Source organism: Drosophila suzukii, chromosome 4 (genome assembly GCF_043229965.1).
Source record: "Drosophila suzukii chromosome 4, CBGP_Dsuzu_IsoJpt1.0, whole genome shotgun sequence".
Taxonomy (NCBI): Eukaryota; Metazoa; Arthropoda; class Insecta; order Diptera; family Drosophilidae; genus Drosophila; species Drosophila suzukii.
The window spans coordinates 319,954-342,994 of NC_092083.1; the positions used below are offsets into that span (position 1 = coordinate 319,954).

General features: G+C 35.4%; 1 protein-coding gene and 1 long non-coding RNA gene across 3 annotated transcripts; one reads left to right on the forward strand and one right to left on the reverse strand.

The window, feature by feature from the left end:
- Nucleotides 1-647: 647 nt before the first annotated feature.
- On the reverse strand, nt 648-2,014 carry LOC118877620 (uncharacterized). Of its 2 annotated transcripts, none has more exons than XR_005014414.3 (3): nt 1,876-2,014; nt 1,297-1,613; nt 648-1,238 (listed from the first exon to the last, which is right to left on the reverse strand). It is a non-coding gene; the product is annotated as an uncharacterized lncRNA (long non-coding RNA). The 2 variants fall into 2 exon arrangements; XR_010654614.2 differs by having other exon boundaries at nt 1,297-1,756; nt 1,876-1,993.
- On the forward strand, nt 1,921-22,576 carry Cals (calsyntenin 1). The gene is made up of 12 exons (XM_017088674.4): nt 1,921-2,065; nt 4,026-4,180; nt 6,336-6,478; nt 6,531-7,031; nt 7,101-7,208; nt 11,313-12,362; nt 12,426-12,480; nt 15,556-16,110; nt 16,185-16,268; nt 16,845-16,975; nt 21,617-21,740; nt 21,797-22,576. The coding sequence occupies exons 2-12, from the start codon at nt 4,039-4,041 to the stop codon at nt 21,862-21,864; spliced, it is 2,961 nt and encodes a 986-aa protein (XP_016944163.1). The 5' UTR covers nt 1,921-2,065; nt 4,026-4,038; the 3' UTR covers nt 21,865-22,576.
- The last annotated feature ends 465 nt before the right edge of the window (nt 22,577-23,041 follow it).

Here is a 23,041-nt window from a genome sequence, read left to right on the forward strand (position 1 = left end):
TCCCAACGGGCTTCTTCAGTGTATCTCCTACTATTTAACTTTTCTGCTGCTTTGCCCTGTTGTGATACTTGTAGTTGGTTTCAAAATGATGTTTGTGGGTCAGGTCCCACAATACTGGCCGACTCCTTGGATTAGGCGTACTTTTACATCGCACTGAACTCCTAATGGTTTTTTTGCGTGGTCTTTGAGTTTTCCCCTCCATTTATATTTTTTTTTCCGACACATCTTCTGGATCAATAGCGAAATATTACGTGTTTTCTTCTTTGAGCGGCTTTTCGAAATTCACTTAGGAAATCCGGTATTTTTTTTCCTTAGCTACTCTTAGTACAGCGGTGAAAAAAGGACTTTACGGAAAGCCGCCTATTTCCCTCTCGCTCTTAACTATATCTGGCGCACGATTTTGCCCAAAGTAACGAAATCAAAAATTCTTAATTTTAGGCCTCAAAAGCAATTCATACTAAACAAGTAGTAACTTTGTTTGTGCGAGGGACTTGCTCATACGGAAGAAGAGTATAGCTTAAACTCACTTTTAAATTGACGTTTAAATCATTAACTGACCATGCCTTTATAACCAAACAAACCACAGTAAATGTCAAAAAATTAAATTCTAAATTAAGCAACATATTAATAAAAACAATAACTTATACTTCTGCAGCTTTAATGAATAACCAACATTTTACTATTTCAGCCTAGTACTCAGATCGGCAAAGAATTTTACTAGTTGAAAAATCATATGCCTTGTAGTTTGACGGTAGTTTTAAAAGTTCACCCGCAATGCATGTAACATGGTCTTACTGTCAAGCAGCTGGGCTTGCTTTATTGACAGGCGAAAAATTTTACCAATTTAGAAAAGACGAATCTACTGGTGCACAAAGAAATGAAGAAATAAATTCAAAGAATGCTTTTTTTTATATTATTAGTAAGTTAGGGCTTCTCGTGTCGCGGAAGCTTCGCAATCGTCCCCGCGCCATCTGCTGTCCAGCTCCGATTCGCAATATGGCAACATGGGCCTTGAGGGAGTGGGAGCCAGATTGGGAACCTGGTTGTTCCGCTGATGCTGCAGAAAGGCGCCCAGCATTCTGGCAATGGCTGGTAAAATTTCCTAGCGTCCTTTTTACCTCCTCCCCATAAAAGCCAACGCGTCCCCCAGCTCCCCATTAGCTACCAAGAAGCTGGTGATGGTGGAATCCAGCGATTTGCCAACGGACAGCTCGTCAGAGATCGTATAACTAGTGGTTCTGCGTAAAAATACTTATATTAATTCAACGTAACCAAATTATTTTGGCCAGAACTTACTTTTCTTCTCAATTGTCTTCTCGATTGGATTATCTCCAGGACATCCACTATTCTGCGGATTTGGCCTGCTATGGTTCTGCTTTCTGTGGCTCAAGTCCCATAATAACGGGCAACAGCTTGTATTAGGTGTGTTTTTTTATCTGCACTGACCTCCTGCAGGCGTTCTCGGGGCTTCCTTCCATTTTTAATTTTTTGTTTCCACACCGCTTCTACACGAACACACCGGGCTAACGGAGTTCATCGGAATTCACTCACGAAATATGGTATTTTTTCTGGTATTTCCTTTACAAATCTAAGTACCGTGCTGAAAAACAGACCTGACGAAAAGCGTTAGCTCACTCCAGTTAGCTCGCGGTTTTTGTCGATGTGAGTACTATATTCAAGGCATTTATGCTCATAGGAATTGCCATGCGTCTGTCCTACGAGCACTTACGTTAAGTGGTATAGTCTTTATACGGATCTATCGGAGTGGAATTTTAATTCAAAAAATAGTTCTTGATTTATTTCTTTGATTTTTTTGGTTGTACGGTATTTTAAAAGATTTGTATTCTTAAGTGGCATTTTTATCAACTACCTTACCTCTTACAGAAGTCCGAAATATTACACTTTGATTTTGCAGCCCTGTATTTGGTATTTTTTAGTCCATTTTAAGTGTTAATCTTTTCTACACAAGTATCTTAAAATGTCGGATAAACATTACCAATATATTCAGAAAAACTCTATTTAAACTAAAAATTAGTTCGGGAAGTTCCCTTTTTACTGACAAGAAGTAAGAAACTACAAAAAGAAACAAAATATCGATTTAAATGTTCGGCGAATTTACTAAAGGACTTGACGGTTACAAAAAAATAGTTTATCCGCTGATGTAAATGTTCATTATAGTTTTAGATAACATATTACCCAGACCAAATAATCCGCGATTCACTATTCACAAACATAAGAAATGAAAAATTGAGTAAATCCATTACAGAATGTGTATCTCATAGATACAAACACATACAAGAAAGATTTTTACAAACACATACACACAGTATATGTATGCTAATATGTACGTATGAACACATTTTTGTAACCCAATCAAGCAGTTTAACTAAAATTGTAAGGATCAGAGTCTAGCGAGCATTATAATTTATATTATCCAATAATGATGACAATCAAACCCATTAGGGCTTTAAGAATCGATCACAGTTTATTTTACCAACCTTTTAACTATTCACAGTTTAATCTACAGTTTAACTTAAACTTAATTTCAATAAATAAAGGGTTAATAACACAAGTACCGTTTTGAAAGATAATTATATTTTTCATTAAACTGTCATGATGTATAAATGTTTTCTAAACAAGTTAAAGAACATACATACATTTTATTTAGTTAAGGACATAGCTACAAAAGCACTCTTGACTTCTTCTAAAGACATGTACATATATGTGTGTATGTACAGTACATTATTTATAACGCCTAACATGTGTAGTGTGCAGTCAAAGAAACGATTGTTGGGTAAAAATATCGAAAATCTATCCTCGATGTAGCGCGAAGTAGCGAAGAAATTCATAATTTGTGTTCAATACTTTTTCAGAAAGAAAGCTAAAGTCTATATATCCTTACAGCTAAAACCATATCACAGTTTTTAAAATCATACGTATATTATACGCACATGGAAAATTTGTATATTAATAAAATAATAATTTCGAAAATGTGATGTATTCTTTTTTTTAAATTTAAATTAGAAATACATAAATCTTAAAAAAGTCTATTCACCAGAGGGTATATAATTTTTGTCATGTTCTCATGTAATTTCCGATTAATTTTTCGATTTTGCCTTGGACAGATAAACTTTTTATTCGAAGTTCAGAAATATTAATGTAGAAGAGAATATGATAAAAACAATGAAGCTTCAATTTGGTTCATATTTTTCTCTTGCTGATCAAGAATACATATGGGCAATTCCAGGGAGTCGTCGGAACGTTCGCACACTTTTAAAAATTAAAAAAAAATTCAACAAAAAATTTAATTTTCATAATGGGCTTTTCTTCTTACTGTTCCTTAAGCTCTATAATGTTTTTTAACCTTAATTTTGCACCATTTTTATTTTTTACGATATCTTGAAAGGGGTAATATTTTGTAAAATGTTTCAAACTTTTTTTTCTCGGGACATGTCGTTTGGAAGATTTTTTCTTAGCGTTTTGGTAAGTGGTTTTCTTCGCCTTTGCTTAACAAATATAATTTTTGAGTATATTGACAGGATTTGATATTAAAATGAATCAAATTATATTAAATTGTGTTGCTGGGTTGGGAATCTGTTTCCTTAGAAACTAATTCCAACCAAAAATAAAGCAATAACGCCTTTTTAATGCTTTTTGGATTTGTAGACTTTCTGGATGAAATGCCCATGCATATACGTTTTTGCGTCGGAAATGGTAATTCACTGCATTGGAAACTTTCGACTTAAACTACAATAACCACTGCAAGGGTATAAAAACAAAACTGAACACTTAGGTCAGGCACTCGACAATAAAAAAATATTACAAAATGTAGACACCTGACAGATTTGAGCGCTATGTGCGTTAAAGTGCAAGACATTTTATGACTTCAAAATATTTTGTCATCTTGTATTAGTATGAAATTTGGAAAAAAAATCAACTGGTTTCAAAAACTTAGTTTGAATAAATAGGCTAGCGTTTTCATACTTGTTTTCAACTGCAATTTTAAAAACCACTTTCTTTTTCAGAAAATCCTAAGTAATGGGCCTTTGTTTTTCACCTATAATCATGACTGTACACAAATACCTAGGCTGCATTTACCTTGCAGTGATGTTGTCTGCACATTTGGCTGCTGGAGCTGTAACGTCAAGTGAAAGTGATGATGAATATTTAACACAAAAAGGTATTGTAAAACGAATACTTTATAATAACTAAGCGCCTAAGCGGTTTCAGCAATATTAGTGTTGTTGGAAAATATTTGTTTCCCATAATTTGCATTTTTATTGTAAGATAAAAAATATAAATACGTTTCATTAAGAAAATGCAAACACGTTTTTTTTTATTAAAGGGCAAACCAAATTTCCACAATCATAAAGTCCCTATCGAAACTTGTGGGCGTTAGAGTGTGTGGGATAAATCGGGATAACAACCTTTTTTTATTATTATTTTTAGGGCTTTTATTAAAAAACTCGCTAGTTTTTGGGATAATAGCGTTCGCACGGAGAGACGGACATAGTTAAATCGACTCGACAACGTACCTCTTACGCAAAAATTGGTGCTCCGTTTTACCCAAAACGCAATTTTTTTCCATTGACGAAATGATAACAGAAACGACCCTTTTTCTGACAACACAAAAGTAAAGTGAAAACCGGAGCACGCCCCTATAAATAGTTTTTTTTTGTAGTTCAGAGTTTTATTTGGGCTCTTCGTCATCTGGTTAAAGCTATCTTCTAGACCGAATAGTGACAATGTATATATTATGATCCCGTTAATTTTTTATCTATCTTGGCAGTCACATAAATCGCTTAGCTCTGAATTCTTATTTAAGCTTAGAACCCTGTATAATAGTCAATTGAGCGATTTTGGTCAGCCGGATAGAAAATAATACAATATATATAGAAACAAAACAAATTTTTATGATTTGATGTATCTTTGGGTAAAAACATTTTATTTTTAACTTTTATAAGAACACTTTGGCTTGAAGGTCACTAGACTCTATCATCTTTCCTTGTTCCATGTCCGTATCATCATACTAGATTTACCATGCACATTTAATTCTGCCTTTCCTCTAAACAAAAATAGTTTTCACAGTATGGCAGGCGCATTATTGTGCGGCAAGGGAGACATTTTTCTACTTGTTACTCGTCGAGGTAGGGAAGCGTCTCCGACCCCATAGTGTATATATATTCTTGATCAGCATCACTAGCCGAGTCCGTCTGTCCGTGTGAACTCTGTGATTTCGAAAACTATAAGAGCTAGAGGGTTTAGATTTCAGATTAAGATTCCTTATTTTGTAGCGTCAACAGTTTTCATATTACAAAACAAATTGTAACTTAAATGTATCTGTGTTGTCAATACCTATCGATTGATCTAACGCCAACAAACGCCCGCACATTCAGATCACGGGTAGGTGGCGCATTACAATCTTCCTTTTGCTCCCTTTAGCTGAGTAACGGGTATCTGATAGTCGAGTTTGAGACTAAATTGAAATTATGTTTAGCTAAATATTAACTGTTCATATAGTGTACACATGTACACATTCGAATAAAAATGAATAAATTTTATCTTTGACTTTTTTGAATAAAAATCACAAATAAGTCTGATCAAAGATCTCTTGAAGTAAGCATCAAAAACAGTTCTTAAACTAGATTTTATAAATAAAAATTTATTTTTTAGATTTATTTGCCATTTGAAAATTGTTAAAAAAGATAAAACTTTTGGCATACTGTTATATATCCTGGTAGTGGGTTAACTGTTTCACTGTGACGTTTTTGTTTCCTGTAACTCTTATTTTCGGTCCCTGGTTTTAGCTCATGCACATTAACTTCAGCAACGATTGCGGCCTTTATTTTGCAATCTTATTTTAGTGCAAAATGCGACGATTCGTGCCAAATAAGCTTTTGCATTGTCTTCTGAAATTGGCTTTGTTGCCAAATAAGACATTATATCATAAAAAATTTATTTAATATTTTTGGTTAGAATAAACATGTTAACTAAACTTTATAGGTTTCGGCAATATATCAGATAAAAAATATTGGACACGCCAAAAAAACAGGATTAAGCATGAAGGTTCTTGAGATCCTTGCGCAGCACAAGTTTGATTTAACAAAGTCTGTATATAATTATGAGCAACTAAAGTTTTCGTTTTTTTTTAATTTTATTTGTCAATATCTATTGACGTGCCAAAAATTGATAAAATCTTACCATTAGTAAATTAGTTAAATGGGTTACTTGAGTAACAGGTATATAATAGTCGAGGCACTCGACAATAGCGATTTCTCTTTTTATATTATTAAGTTATAAAGGACTGTATTTAATTTCCTTTTATTCTATTTTAGAGGTCATTTTAGAAAAGTCTTATCATGGGTTGATTCGAGAAAACGAAACTTTAGTGGAAATAACTCCATTAATTAAAGTGGATGAAGAAAAAATTTGTAACTTTCATATTCTCAAAAAGCCATATCATGAGATTCCATTTGAGGTAAGTTTTCGATTTTGCATACTCTCTAAATAACTAACAATTAATATTTTAGATTGAACTGGCTAATAACCTTGGAATTTTAAAAGCACGCCGGACGTTGAATTGCGAAAAACGCAAGAGCTATCATTTTGAAATTGTTGCAGTATATTGCGATGGAACACCTTCAAATACAGCTAATGTTCATATTACTGTTATCGACATAAATGAATATGCACCAACATTTTTGGAACCGTCTTACGTAACAGAAGTTGACGAAGGTCGACTTTACAACGAGATCTTAAGAGTCGAAGCTTCCGATAAGGACTGTACTCCACTTTTTGGAGATGTTTGCAAATATGAGATACTTAACAATGACGAACCATTCTCAATAGATAACGAGGGCTCAATCAAAAACACTGAACCACTTTCCCATAAAGCATCGCATAACCACATACTATCTGTTGTTGCCTACGACTGTGCAATGAAAGAATCTGCCGCAATAATGGTTAGCATCAAAGTTCGACGCGTGTGTGAGACAAAGTTTTTAGGCATGCCAGAACGAATTGATTATACGGTATGTATATCAGAAACGTAATAAATTAAAAAATAAAAGTTATTGTTTTTATGTAATCTTCGCGTTCAGTCCGGTAGCACTGAAAGCCTTCAATTGTTTCCCAATGCTCGCTTGGACTTGTGTGATATTTCTTGCAAGAATGAAGACCTGAGTATTCATGCATCAATAGCTCTTAAGGTAAGCCTAACTATATTTGTTACAATAGTTTTCCTTGCGAAAAATTAAATCACTGTTTTATGCTCTATTAACATTTATCTTCAGGGATAAATGTATACATCTGTATACCCTTGCAGAGGACCCTTTGGTTAAGAAAAGTAGAAATATCGGCCTCGACCATTAGATAACCGTTACTCAGGTAAAGGGAGTGCGAGGGAGATACGCGTGCAGCAAATCGGCTGTTTCCGAGATTGCGTCTCAAGCGAAACACGCCATATAGCGTATATTGCATTGTTTGCTTATAACTTTTTACATGAAAGGTCAGATTTGAAAAATGTTTGGCATGTAAATGGGCACTGATAGTCAGAACAAAATCTCATTTACACTTTAACTAAACATTCAATAAATGTGGGCGCCAGACAGGTTTCCGCGTTATAGTCGTTTGTGGTCCATGTATAGTCCCAACATTCTTCCCCTTTTAGTTTCCGAGATCTCACCCGTATGACCGGTGACAGACAGACAGGCAAACATACTTTCCGACGAATCCAATATACCCTTTTACTCTATATAACGTGTATATATATATATATATATTATATATTTTGTGAATCAAACCAAAAACTTCTTAAAGAGGTAAAAAAACATACAAACGTTCTGATTTCTTCTTTTGTGACGAAATTGTAATATAATACAATATAGTGTTCTTCGTTTTTAATTTAATTTTACTTATTGGATCGTATAACAGATCAGATAAGTAAAATTAAATTAAAAGTAAAGAACACAATGTTATACGACAAGGAATGAGAGAGAGGAAATCTTCGAATATCTGCATCTCTTTCTTGCCCGACCGGTTTTGTCGGCAGTCTTCGACGCTGCGCCGACTTATTAGCTGACATCGACAGCGGCACAGTGATTTTGCCTGATGAGATGTTACATGACGCGCGTGCAAATAGTGACCATCTTCTTCGCACTTCCTTATCTGGGTAACGGGTATCAAATAGTCGGGGCACACGAATAAAGCGTTCTCTCTTTATTGTTTAACAAGAAAGAGTAATTGTAAAAGTAAAGGATTCGAGTAGCTGTTTTGGAGGGTTAATAACTTTTTACTTGTGAGGTATGCCAAATTTGAGGATTTACACGGAAAAATAGGTCGTTGGGATGAGCTTTGCAAAAATCTCGAAAGACTTTACATTTTTAAAGCATAATTTTGTAACTATTGTATGTAAAGCAATTATGTTAGGAAATCATGGCTATCATTTTTAAATACCTTTCTATTGTCGTACAGAACTTGGCTTTATCTTCAGCCGATTAGAAAAGGCGAACAAATGGGACTTTGTCTAGCTATTTCCGCCAAACTAGCGGATTTTTTAAAAAATTGGTAGAATAGGTTTGTAAAACATTAAATAGACCGGACACCCTAACAAACCGACTAACTGAAAATCATCAGCAAAATCTTTAAAATTGAATTTGATTTGATTTATGCAAGCAGGAAAACGACTTTTTTCGAGATCGCAAGACGCTACTAGCGGCGAATTCAATTTTTTGACATGTGGGCGTCAGACAGATTTAAGCGTTAGGATCTTTAGAACGTGCGTGGCAAATAAATAAAATTAGTATTTTAGTAGCAAAACTGCACGCGGCACAGTTCTAAACGGTTTGTAATAGTTAGAGTGGTCGTGGCAAAGTTGTTTTCAGTCAAATTACTCATTCGGCCCGCTTTAGCAAAGCTTTCTACCCACACAGTCATTTTCAATTGCAGCATTCCAAATTAATATATCTTAAATATAAATTACTCCATTTAAAATAATTTTTCCTCACAAAAGTTGATATCCGAAAGTAAAGTGTTTAGATCTTACATGTATCTTTACAATGACATGTAAAACGTCTATTTAGCATAAGGCGTTTAGGAACTGTGACCCTATTTCTAGCTTTTTGTCCGCTAAACTAGCGGGTTTTCAAAAAAGTTTAGAAGAAATGTTTTTCAGCTCAAACGTATACGACAAAAAGAATCCCAGGTCCCGTTATCCACTTCATCGGCTGTTTACGGCATATATAAATAACTCGCCACATAACCTAAAACCTAGGTGGCGCTAGTGAAATTTCATAAGCAGTAGATTTTCCGTAAGAATATATCTCCATTCCTTTCGCACTCTATTGAGTTCGCTAATTATTTATTTTTTTGTGTTATTTGGCTATAACTTTTAAATGAGTTGTCCGTTAAATTTTTACAAAATATTAACAAGACGAGCGTTAAGTGCGATTGTTTGTGTTGGACTAGATGTGGCCTAATAGAGCATCGTATTGCATTGGTTTTTTTTACCAATCGTTGCGTATTTCAGTAAAGAATATGAAAAACATGAAGGAAACAAGGAAGCTAGCTTTGGCAAGCCGAAGTTTTCATACCCTGGCAGGTCGTTTTCGTGGGACCAGAGCTTTCCGATTTTTAAAAAACTAAAAACTAATTGCAGAAATCTTAGGATATTGTTCCACTTCAATTTACTACCGTATACGCTTACGAAAATAAAATAAAACAGTCTTTGTGTTATTTTGACATTAATTATCCGATCCTTCCTATGACACCTATATTCGAAATTCTGACACATAAGTTATAATTTCTTGACAATTTTTAATAATATTTTTTTTAATTTTTTCGAGCTCGCCATAGAAATAAGACTAATGGGCAGGTTTCATCCCAGAAGCTTTAAAACACAGAGACTAGCTTGCGTAGTAACGGACAGATGGACAGATTGATAAAAAAAACAAGGAAGAACGCTATAGTCGAGTACTTCGACTATCAGATACCCGTTACTAGGCTAAAGGGACCGAAGGGAAATGGAGATAAGCAAGCAGTAAAGCGAGATTGAAATGCGCCACCTACCCGTGATCTCAATATATGGTTATGTGGGATGTAGACAGATAGACAATCTTTTTTTTAATCAATTGATAGGTATTGACGAGACTGATGCATTTCAGTTAAAATTTTGTATATAGCATGAAAATTGTGGGCGTCACAGGTTTGGGCGGCTTGTGGGCGTTAGAGTGGGGTGGCATATTCGCGTAATAAACTTGCGCTGCGTACAAAGCCGCGGAATCTAAATCTGAGATCCCAATTCTCTATCTTTAATAGTTTCCGAGATATCAGCGTTCATACTTACGATTTTTTGAAGTTTGTAGGCGGTTTGTGGGCGTTAAAGTGTGGCAAACTTTTTTTTGGTTAATCGATATTTATTGATGAGAACAATACGTTTCACTTAAAGTTGTTATTGTGGACGTTAGAGTGGGCGTGGCACCCTGCTGAATCAAACTTGCGCTGCGCAGGAATCTCAGGAATCTGCATGCCTAATCCCAGTATTGTAGCTCTTACAGTTTCCGAGATCTCAGCGTTCATACGGACAGACGGACATGGCTAGATCGAAACAAATGCTATTTAGCGGAAAAGAAGTGAATAACGAAGATATCATTATTTTCATATTTTTTAAATTTAATTTTCCGATCATTCCTATGGCAGCTATAAGATAAAAACGTCTGATTTTTAAAAAAATCAACTCAAAATTCTGAAATAATTAAATAATGATAACCCTAAAGAAGAAAATAATATGTCAAATAATAATTTTTCATACAAAAAATTCCATTATTTTTCCGATTATTCCTGTGGGAGCCATTGGATATAGTTGTCCGATATTTCAAAAATGTTATTTGAAATTCTGAAATATAAAAAGAATGGCTGATCAAGAATATATATACTTTATGGGGTAGGAAACGTCTCCATCACTGCGCTGCACTTCTGAGTAAAATCATTATACCCTCTGCAAGGGTATAAATTTAAAAGGTCCGGTACATTTTGCGTAACTGACTTATCTTTAAAGAAAATCACAACACCTTTCGATCGAACTTGTTTCGATCGGAAATAATAATTTCGATCGGTTTAATAACTAACGTGAAAAATTGTAGGTTAAAAAAGATTCAGTCAAACGTAATTAATTATAATACAATAATTTTTAGAGCGTTTAACCCTTCCAATTCTACACTTCTTTTGTCTTATTTAAAATATTATTCGGTATTATTCGGTATTTATATTTATCTGTTTGATCTATATAGATACATATATGTATTATATACTTTTAGACAAAACACATCTCATTCGGATGCGATCGGGACATATCAAATTGCACTTCAAGCCAAAAAATGAAAGACCTTTTGCCGCATGGGGCAGAATGGACCAAAGAATTGAGCTACGACGAAGGTGTAGAACCTATATTTCACTTCGATGGGTCCACTGGAGTAGTGGTTCCGGACACTGTTATCGACCATTACGATTTCTCAACGCGTCCTTTTAGCATTCTTAGCATGTTTAGACATAATAGTCAAGGTGTGGCTAATAAACATGTTAAGGAACATATTGTCTGCAGTGCTGACGACCACAAAATGAACCGCCATCATATGGCATTGTTTGTTCGCAATTGTCGTCTTATTCTTTTATTAAGAAAAAACTTTAACGAAGGTGATCTTAATATCTTTAGTCCTGCTGAATGGCGTTGGAAAATACCAGAGGTTTGCGACAACGAATGGCATCACTATGTTCTTAATGTTGAAGACCCCGCCAAGGTTGATTTATTCATCGATGGCGTACGTTTCGAAAATTCTATTGAGGATCGTCATAGTAACCCGGAGGTAATTGACGATTGGCCTTTACACGCTGCTCATGGAGTAAATACATCTTTAGCTATCGGTGCCTGTTATCAAAGTTTGGAAAATAGATTAAAACATGGCTTTAATGGAGATATTTCTGAGGTTAAAGTCACTCTCAATGGTGTATTGACAACTGAAGACATTAAATGTGGAACCACGTGTGCTGAGCACTTATTATCCCCTAAGCAATTGTCAATGAAAAATAAAAAAATGGACTCCCTAAGCGCTCAGATTCAAGCAAACACTCAAATGAACGAAATATATATTGAAGCAAAGACTAAACACGATATTGAACAATTGATGCGTAAAATACAGTATATCAACATTAAACAAAACCCTACATTTGGGCGTCGTAACATAGAAGTGCGTACAGCTCTGGCATGTAGAAATGAAAGTTCCGTTCGTTTGCCGCCAATTGAGACTTATATTATGGTTAACGAACCGATAGCTCCACTCGGCATCGATATTGATGTCGGATCGCCGTCGGTAAATGAAAATATAAATGCCTCTTTGACAGACACCATTAATAAATTCAAATCATTCTTACAGCTCGAGCCCTCTGATCAAGATCTACAGTCGGATTCCATAAAAATAACAATATCTGGTAAGTTTATCGCAATTGTCATATAAAACTCCTCACAGAAAAAATTTAATTGGAGTTGGTAAGTTCTCAAAATTGAATTTGTATGTTTTTGAGAAAGAACTGGAGCACAATTTGCCCATTGAAAACCAGAAGACTTAGTAAATATTGGTCTTTTAGTCGATTCTAAGAACTATCAACGTTAACTTTCCCAATCGTATTTAAAAAACCAATCTGGATGTTTTTAAAAATTTACAAATGCATAAAATTATGAAAATACTAAGAGTTTTACTGCTATATCCAATAGACTATAAACATTATAGAAAAGGTAAGGATAAGAAAAATATAAAATGGTATTAGTTAATTATATGGGATTTTATTAAGTTTTAAGAAAAGGTTGTTTTTAAGGGTAATTGTGAATACCTCTATAAATATAACTATAAACCAGCCTTGAATTAGTGTGAGTGTAAAAAACACGAAGTAGGCGCGCAGCGCTCTGAAGCGTGCATTTCTCTGCCGTGATTTCTGTCGCTATGCGACGCCGAACCTCTGCCGCAGCAGCAAAAAAGCGCCCCGAAGCTGAGAAAAAAAGACCCAAAGACCCATCCCGAAGTCACACGAACGTCTACGTTATACGTGAGCGAGCAGCGGATGGGCAGAACAATTCTCTATAGTCACCTAATAGAGCGCTGCCGACCGCTAGTGGTAGTGGCGAAGCGCGCAAGAGAGCGTGCGAAGACAACTACTATATATAGCCGCAGAATTGAAAATCTGCCATTATGGTCCGATCGTAACGAGTGATACACCAATCGAAAGGTATCGCACTAACTAAGAAGACTGCATATCAAGAATTTCAAAATACAGATTTGTTTGGGAGAAAAAGCGGTGAAAGTGTAAAAGTAAAAATTTTAAAAATTTGAGCTGATGGATACGGTGGGGAGAAAAGTAGCCGGCTGTTTAGCTAGTTTTATTCTTACTGAAAATATACGTCGAATGACACCTTATTTGTTGAAATCCGATGTCCCGTTCAAAAGTATTTTAAAAAAACAAGATTTTCTTCTTCCCAAAATGAAAATGGTTGTCCCTTTGTTTGTGGGTTTGTATGCATCCCATCTTAGTTTTAGGGTTTTGGAAACCATATGGGTGTATAAAGTAGCTTGAATTAGAAAACGTTTGGAAAAACCTGCTTATAGTATCTAAAAATCTAATGCTACAGAAACGGGAAATATATCTCTGAAAAGATAATTTAATTTGCTAAATACCCTTCATATAGTAAAGTTGTCAGAATATAATAGATTTCGAGTTATGACAAAAAGTTATTTTTTAAAACCACTTTTTGACTATTTTCTCAAAATTGAGTCGAACGATTTCTTTTTAAATTTCAAATTATATAGCCCTTGAGATTCCTCAACTTTTGATATATAACACTTTTTGCCCTAAAAATTACCGTTTGGAAGATATTAAGCGATAAAAATGCAACTCGTTTCAGCTCCGTATACGAAATATACTATATTAAATTTTTGTATTCGGCACGCTACAACAGAAAATTTACGTGTAGATAAATAAATATTTACCGTTGCGGGCCGAAATCATAAATTTAATAAAGTTTATTTATTTTATCGAATGTAATATCATTTTTCGTCACAATTGTTGATATCAGAAATTTTTGTTTTTACCTCGTTAAGAGGTTTTTTTTGTTTGATTTATATATAAAATAAAATGAAAAGTATTCTACGGATTGAATTTTAAAATAATTTTTGAGTTTAAGACGGTCTGTAAGTTACAACAGTCGACTTTCTGAGATTTTTGCCGATTTTGTGTACGATTTTTCACCAAATGAGTTTTTTTTTAATTTGTATAGAGTAAATGAGTATATTAGATTCGTCAAAAAGTATGTAAAAGTTAGAAGGAAGCGTTTCCGCCCCTCAAAGTCTATATATTCTTGATCAGGATAGTGATCCTGTCAAGTCAAGTCAAGTCGACCTAGCCATGTCTTTCTGTTCATGCTGAGATCTCGGAAACTATAAGATGCGCAGCGTATGTTTTTTTCATCGGAGTGCCACGCCCACTCTTACGCCCCAAAAAATTGTATAAAAAATTAATTGTGCCAAAAATTATTTGGAAAGGGGAAACCCTCGTAGGTTTCTAAATTTCGAAAAATGTCCAAATAAATATGTTTAAAACAATTTTATAAATCTGTTCTTTAAAATACCCACTTTGTGTAAGTTGGGAGTCGGACTCCTTTCCCTACTTTCAGCGTTTAAGTAGGGGCACCCGTTTTGAATACAGAAATGCTTTAGCCGACAGACAGACTTTGCCAAACAGCTTAACTTTGAATTTTTTTTCGAATATTCCTATGGCAGCTATAGGATATAGACGTCCGATTGTCACGCGCTTTTACTTTGATCAAGGTAGGCATAAAAAGTAGGATTTGGAAAGATTCATTTCAATACCTTTTACACTACACTACCTTTTATACTCCTCCCATATAGCTTAATTTTACAAGTTTTTCTGAATATTCATATGGGAGATAATGTATTTAGACGTCCGATCGGTACTTTAAGAGCTTAAAAGGTTCGTGTCAATAGCTTTTACACTGCGCAAAATATATTCAATTTTTGCAAGTTATTTCTGATCGTTCCTGTGGAAGTTATATGATATAGACGTCTGATCGGCTTTCAAACTTAATCTGTGTACACATATTTTTTGTCGATTGTAAAAGTTTCATTTCGCTAGCAGACGGGCATGGCCTTATCGACTCTTCTAGTGATCCTGATCAAGAATTTATAGACTTTGTAGGGTCAGAAACTCCTGACTAAAATTATAACACCCTCTGCAAGTGTATAAATAGACGGGAAAGAAGCTAAAACTAAAATAAATCATTTTGTACAAGTTTGGAGTACTTTTGGGGTGAGTTTTATTGACTTTTTAAAGTGTCCATACTTAGAGACCTTTTTTTAAGCTTGCATTAAATCTTGTTATTTTTTGAATCCAAATGGTCCCATATTGAGTTATTTTTTCTGTGCAGTATACTGGTTATCCATTTGTTATAAAACAAAATATCTGTAGTTAAAATATTTTCAAATGTCTTTTCTCCAGGTACGTCAAATAAGTTAGTATCATATCAGGAAATCAAATTAGGAGTACACATTTTGGACAAAATATACATTGACTCGCTGTCTAAAAAAAGAGGAAAAATGGAAGGCAAAAATTTTCTCGACTCCTGCAGCGTTGTTGTGTTTCCCTCTTTAAACCCAGATCATGAAGACATTCAAATTGATGGAGATGAGTCATTATCATCTAGCATGGATATAAAGACAAATATAAATAAGGATGGAGTCGAAATGATTGGAAAGGACACCATTTACAATTATTTGAATGTGCTACGATCCCTTGTCTACAGTAATAAGAAACCTGCTTATTATCTAAATCGAGTATTTAAGCTTTCTTGTGCTCAGCTAAGCTCCCAGTACAAAAGCGCTGAATATACACTCACACTTACTGTACTGCATCCTAAACAGACATTGTTTAAGTCTACCAATCTACCACCTTCGTCTTCTTTATCCAACCTAAATGTCATTGGCAATACCAACACTGAAACAACTTATCATCTAAATTCTGGTTCGATAAATGACAATGACAATCAGGCAACTGGTGAGTTTTCTATACATATAGGTTATGAAAAATTCAAAAGATATATTTAATATTCATTTTTTTCATTCATTCAGATTCTAAGGTGTATTCATATTCCCAGTTACACACAAATGAAGTGCAAGAACCGAAGTCTCACATTCATTCTTTCGTACACAAAGGTAAACTGAAATGATAAAGGAATATATTATATATGTGTACGAATGATTCTTTGTGAAACTTATCGAGATTTTCTTTATGGTCTCAAAACGATTTCATTTTTTTATCACGACACTATGTCATTTATATAGGATTAAAAAATTAATCCATTTGACAGAAGCAAAGATATGGCGATGCCTTCTTTTATAAAAATATAAAAATTAAAATTCCGACTTGCAGAAAACTGCAATTTTTTCTTTTATGTTTGGACTATAAGTTGCTTGGAAACTGTTATGGGAGTTATTATAATCTGAAAGGTTGGCAGAAATAATAATTAAGAAGTATTTTTTTTTACACCATGTAATTTAAAGTTTTTCATCAACTTAACAAAGAAGGCATCGCCACATCTTTGCTTCTGTCAAATGGATTAATTTTTTTTATTTTTTTAAGTCCTGTATAGATGTTACCGTGTAAAAATATAAAATCGTTTTGAGACCATAAAGAAAATCTCGATACGTTTCACAAAGAATCATTCATATATGTAATGAAAATAATGATCAAATTAACGTTTTTTTTTACTGTACTTAAATATTTTTCAGCTGAAGGCTCACACCTTACAATGCTTATAATTCTTGTAAGTGTTTTTTTGGCCGTTTTGCTTTGTGGGGTTTCGATTGCACGTATAAAGAATAACCAAAAGTATACTGATCGCCACCAACCATGTCCAAAAGTAAGTATATATATAAAAAAATATAATTAATACATTTAGCTTTTTTAATAACGTTGAATAGATACGCTCTCTTATAAAGGTTTAAAAATGTAAAACGAATTTCCCTTATCCCAGCGCCTTATCAGGTGGTGCCTTTATATTAAAATTATTTAGCAATATAGAGGGTCCTGTTTGGTATGTGGTAATGATTAATTTTTAAGGGAATATCTAGCTGCAGCCATGTCCGTCTTTCCGTCCGTATGAAGGCTCAGATTTCGGAAACTGTAGAAGTTAGTTAAGCAAGTTATAATTTAAAATGTATAAATACGTATAAACCGAATGTCATACAGTTGGAGAATGTTAATAAACAATTAGACATAAACTAACATAATTTGATCACTTTAAGATTTAAGATGTATTATAACCGTCGTCGCATGCAGACGTGTATTTATTGTGCTCCGGGAAAAAGTATTCAATAAAGTCATAAAAGTGCAGTGACTGGTTCAATAAATTTACAATAACGCGAAAAGACGCTCTCTGCGATGAAATCGCTAATGTTTATATTGATTAACTAATTAATTAATATAAAACATAACACCTAAAACTCTAACTAATTCACCCTCGATTGCAATGAGTCAAATCGACGTTCGCACACAACGTCAACGTGAGCAAGACAAGAGACGGCTCTCAGTACAAAGAAAGAACGCGAACTTCTCTTTTAAAGCAACCGAAAACAATGGAAGCCCTGATCAAGCGAGGCCAATTACCCCCAACTTAACCGAATTCTAAAAAGTAGAGAGCACTAGAGCTCGTTCTTGCTCCCCCTCGCTACCATCGATGTCTCTGCAGCCTAAGAGCGCAGTAACTAGCACCGCAATTTCTTTGACAACGTCAACCGTAACAACAACAACCGCAACTGTATCCACAGCGCGTTTAACGACATCATCAGCTAGCAGCGCAAACATTAATACGTCTGCCGCTGCTCTTCCCGAAGAACAGAACAAAAACAATGAACATATTTAGTCGGCTGTGCAGACTGGCATGGATCGCTACATCCTAATCAAAAGGAAGCTGAGCCCCCTAAATTCTCAACGCAAAATAACCCGTGGCAATGCTAGCCTTGCTGCAATAGAAACGCCCACGAACTCAAACCGATTTAAAATCTTGGAAGACGCCTATGAGGTTGAGGCGGATGAATCTACTGAAGTTGAGAAAAGGAAGCCAAAGCCCTCGCCTATTTATATACAAGAAAAAAGTTTCAATGTTCTTATCAACAAAATTATTGAGCTTATTGGCAAGGATAACTTCCACATTATACCCCTTGTAAATGGCAACATTCAGGAAACAAAAGTTCAAGTGAAGTCTGAAGATAATTACAGAGTATTATCGAAATATCTTACCGAGAATAAAAATAACTTTTACACGTACCAGCTAAAAAGCAGCAAGGGCCTGCAATCGTACTTAAGGGCATAGATTCCGAAGTAACGCCTGCAGAGATAACAAAGGCGCTACAAGAGAAGGGATTTAGCGCTAAGACAGTCTTCAATATCCTTAACAGGGACAGAAAGCCGCAGCCACTCTTTAAGGTTGAGCTCGAACCAGAAAAATAAGCCCCTGAAGAAATACGAAGTGCACCCTATATACAATCTTCAGTTCTTGCTGCACCGCCGAATTACAGTTGAGGAACCGCACAAACGCAATGGTCCGGTACAATGTGCGAACTGCCAAGAATATGGCCATACAAGGTCATACTGTAAACTGCGCCCGGTGTGTGTAGTTTGTGGAGAGCTTCATGACTCCACACACTGCCCAGCGAGCGAAGATGGCTGCAACTCGAAAAAGTGCGGCAACTGCGGTGGCAATCACACTGCTAACCATAGAGGTTGCCCAGGTTATAAGGAGCTGAAAAGTCGCATCCCCCAGAGACGATTTACTGCCCGCACCCAAAAGAAAAACGTTGATAGCCTCCAGATCAAACTCTGAAGTCTTCTTCTCGACTGCAGCCAGATCCTCACTAGGACCCATAAGCTCTCTCAAAAATGTGACATACGCAAGCACTTTAAAATCAGGACTGGCTACCCCTCCCTCAAAAGGTTCATTTCTGCAATCAGCATACCAAGAACCGAACACAGCTCAGCAGCATCAATCGCCGGAGCAGCCAAAAAGCAACTTTGAAGCTATGATATGCAGCCTACAACAAAGCCTTACGGAATTTATGTCGTTTATGCACACAACTATGCAAAATTTAATTTAATCTATTGATTCAAATGCTGGTTTCACAACAATCCAAATAATGAGTTTCCTACGGATATCTACGTGGAACGCTAACGGCGTTTCGCAGCATAAACTTGAGTTAGCTCAGTTCCTACCTGACAATCAAATCGACGTAATGATGCTTTTAGAAACACACCTTACAAACAAATACAATTTTCAATTACGAGCTTATTCTTTCTACGGAACAAATCATCCAAATGGTAAAGCACATGGTGGAACTGGAATTCTAATCAGAAGCCGTATTAAGCACCACTATCATAACAAATTTGCTAAAAACTACCTACAGGCCACATCTATAAATATACAACTAACTGGTTGCCAGTACAACTTACACTAGCCGCCGTATACTGCCCCCCTCACTTTACTTCAGCTGAAGATGAGTTTATGCAGTTTTTCAACTCACTAGGAGACCACTTCATAGCAGCAGGAGACTACATTGCCAAGCATACAGACTGGGGATCTCGTCTCGTGGCTGCAAAAGGAAACCAGCTCTATAATGCAATTATCAAAACCGGGAACAAGCTCGACTATGTTTCTCCTGGCACACCAACATACTGGCCGGCAGACCCAAAGAAACTACCCGATTTAATAGACTTTGCGATTACCAAAAACATTCCTAAAAATCTGATAAGCGCCGAATGCCTTTCGGATCTTTCATCTGATCACTCGCCTGTCCTGTTTATTCTACTCCAACATCCAGGAACATTGGAACAATCACTAAAATTGACATCACAGAAAACCAATTGGGTTAAGTACAGAAAGTATATTAGCTCACACACTGAGCTAAGTCCTCATCTCAACGATGAAGCTGACGTAGACAGCTTTGTTAATTCACTGGAGTCTGTAATCGTCTCTGCAGCTCGAGCTTCAACACCTCAAACTATAAATACATAATGCAATTAAGAGAAGAGAAATCTACAAATCGAACAGCTCGTCCTCGAAAAGCAACGCTTACGTCGAGAGTGGCAATTCCACAGATCGCCATCTACTAAGCAAAGCTTAAGACATGCCTCACGTCAACTTACTAAAGCTCTACAGCAAGAAGAAGCATATGTCCACTGCCACTACATAGAGCAATTGTCAACTTCTAGTACTATAGAGCCTCAGCTTCAACATGAGCCAATTGAATTTCGCCCAAACGAAATCGTTAACATCATCAAAAATCAACTGAATCCGAAAAATCCCCGGGCTGCGACCACATAACTCCCAAAATGATCACTGAGCTCCCATGTTGCGCCGTTTGCGCTATCACCCAGCTTTTAAATGCCATCGCGAAACTTGGCCACTATCCGGTGACATGGAAAAAGTCAATTATAATAATGATAGCAAAGCCGGGAAAAGACCACACAATCACCACATCGTATAGACCTATAAGCCTACTTACATGCTTATCTACACTCTTTGAAAAATGCGTATTGACTCGGATAAACACATAACTAAGACTCCGGAAAGGAATCCCGTCACATCAATTTGGGTTTCGTGAAAAGCACGGAACAATTGAGCAGGTCAACCGGATAACATGAGAAATTCGGAACGCGTTCGAAAAGCGAGAGTACTGTACTGCCATATTTTTAGATGTCTCTAAAGCATTTGATAGTCTGGCTAGAAGGTCGAATGTACAAGATTAAGACAATGCTCCCCTACAAGCTTTTAGAGTCTTACCTTTACGACAGAAAATTTGTTGTGAGGTGCAACACTGCTATATCTGATGATTTCACTGTTGGAGCTGGAGTTCCTCAAGGTAGCGTGCTAGGGCCAACATTTTATGTCCTCTACACAGCAGACATCCCGACAAGCACATGACTAACAACATCTACGTTTGCTGATAATACAGCTATTCTTAGCCGCTCAAAATGCAGAGCAAGCAACTGCGCAGCTAGCTCCCAGTTATGGGGGAATGCCAGGAAAGATCTTGAGAACAATCGCCGGGGCACCGTGGTACGTTCGCAAAGAAAACATACATCGCGATACATTATTCTACCAGTCAAAGAAGTGATCGCAGAACAGAAGGAAAAGTACTTTACCAAGCTATTGTTGCACCCTAACCACCTGGCGAGAAGTCTAACAAGGTTGAGCAACCAATCACATCTTCGTCGCAATGACTTACCCAGCCAGCGACCGACTTGAGGGGCGCTCAACCAGAATGCAGTCTTATTGTAGTATACTGTTAGTTAAATTTTAATGTTAAAATTCGTAAACTTATTGTTAGTCTCAAAATTAAAAAAAGATTCAATAAATAAAAGCAAAGTTCATAAAAAAAAAATTTTAGGCGTTGTCCAAACCGTAAAAACTATTTCCAGCAAATACATTATTTTAGTTGATCGCCATTATATTAAATGGTTTTATCTAAATTGCAATTAACGATCAATATTCATTTTGAATTTGTAGATTGTTGATGATGGCTTAGTTTGGGATGACTCAGCTTTGACTATAACTATAAATCCAATGCAAACAGATGCTGTATCAGAGGATAGTTCCGAATCAGAAAACTCGGACTCTGAAGACGAAGACGGTAAAGTACTTATTCATAATTTATAGTTATTTTTTGTAATACATTATTTTATTCAGCTTTGAAAGACGGTTTTGCTCACATCAATCAACTTGAATGGGATAACACCAATATATTCCAACAATGAATTGCGTAATGCCATGAATTTTTTCTCAAAACTGGAACTAAAATATGTAAATGTGCTTTTAAAATATAAACTACTAAACCAAGAATTATCCAACAGTTAAATCAGTTCAAATGACAGTCCGCATATATGCATGCACACATAATTGTAAGGACGCGCATTTATATATGATTTTGCGAAAAATGTTTATGTTGCAATTTTATGATTGTAAAAACTAAGTCAGTGGACGTGCGCAATACACATTTGCATGAACATGTAATATTAGCGCGGACACAAGTTATAGCTAAGGTATAGTACAATTATTATATAACCAGCGTCGCTAGATCCATAATAAAAGCATATAGACATACATATATATACAAATAAGACCTACCGTAATTTATTGTTTGTCAACCTTCACTTAAGAATGTAACATGCACATTGTCTAACAAACTTCAACAGCATTCTGTCGCTAATGCATAGAAGGAGGTTTCTCCGTCCCCATATTATAAGCTTACAAATTAATTACGGAATGTTCCAAAGGGAATCGAAATAGCCAAATCATTTGAGTTATTTAATAAAGCAGAAGTTGTTGTTGATTTATAATTTAATAAAATTAAAACTTAGATTAAGAGACATATCGAAATATGTAAACATTTTATTTTTAAATCGACCATATAAGCTCTAAATATGTGAACTTGAAAATGTACTATTAAACATTCTCTTTTTTTGTTCATTTAAATTAGTAAAGACGGTTGCGGGCGAAATTGAAATTTAGTAACAGAAGAGGATAATTTGGATTTACTAAATGTTCGTTATCCGTACAAACACAAAAAGTGTGCTTTTTTGTCTTTGTTTTCAATGGAAAAATGAAACTTAAAAATGATGTGATTCACATTGAAAAATAAGAAAAACGCTATAGTTGTCATTTTTCCTATAAATACAACAAATTTTCGTTTTTTAAAATTGATCGAAACGATTTAAATAGATTTTTTCAGGATACATACAGACCGAAAGAGTCACGTTATTGGTGATGCTAGAATGCGAACTGTACGAGCATCTGAACAGCATTTAAATGCTCTGGGCAAAGGTGTTAAAATATACAGATAAATATTTTAGTTATGGTTATTTTTAACTATTTTTCTTGTCTCTTTGGCGACTCATAAAATTAATTATTCTTGATCAACATCACTAGACGAGT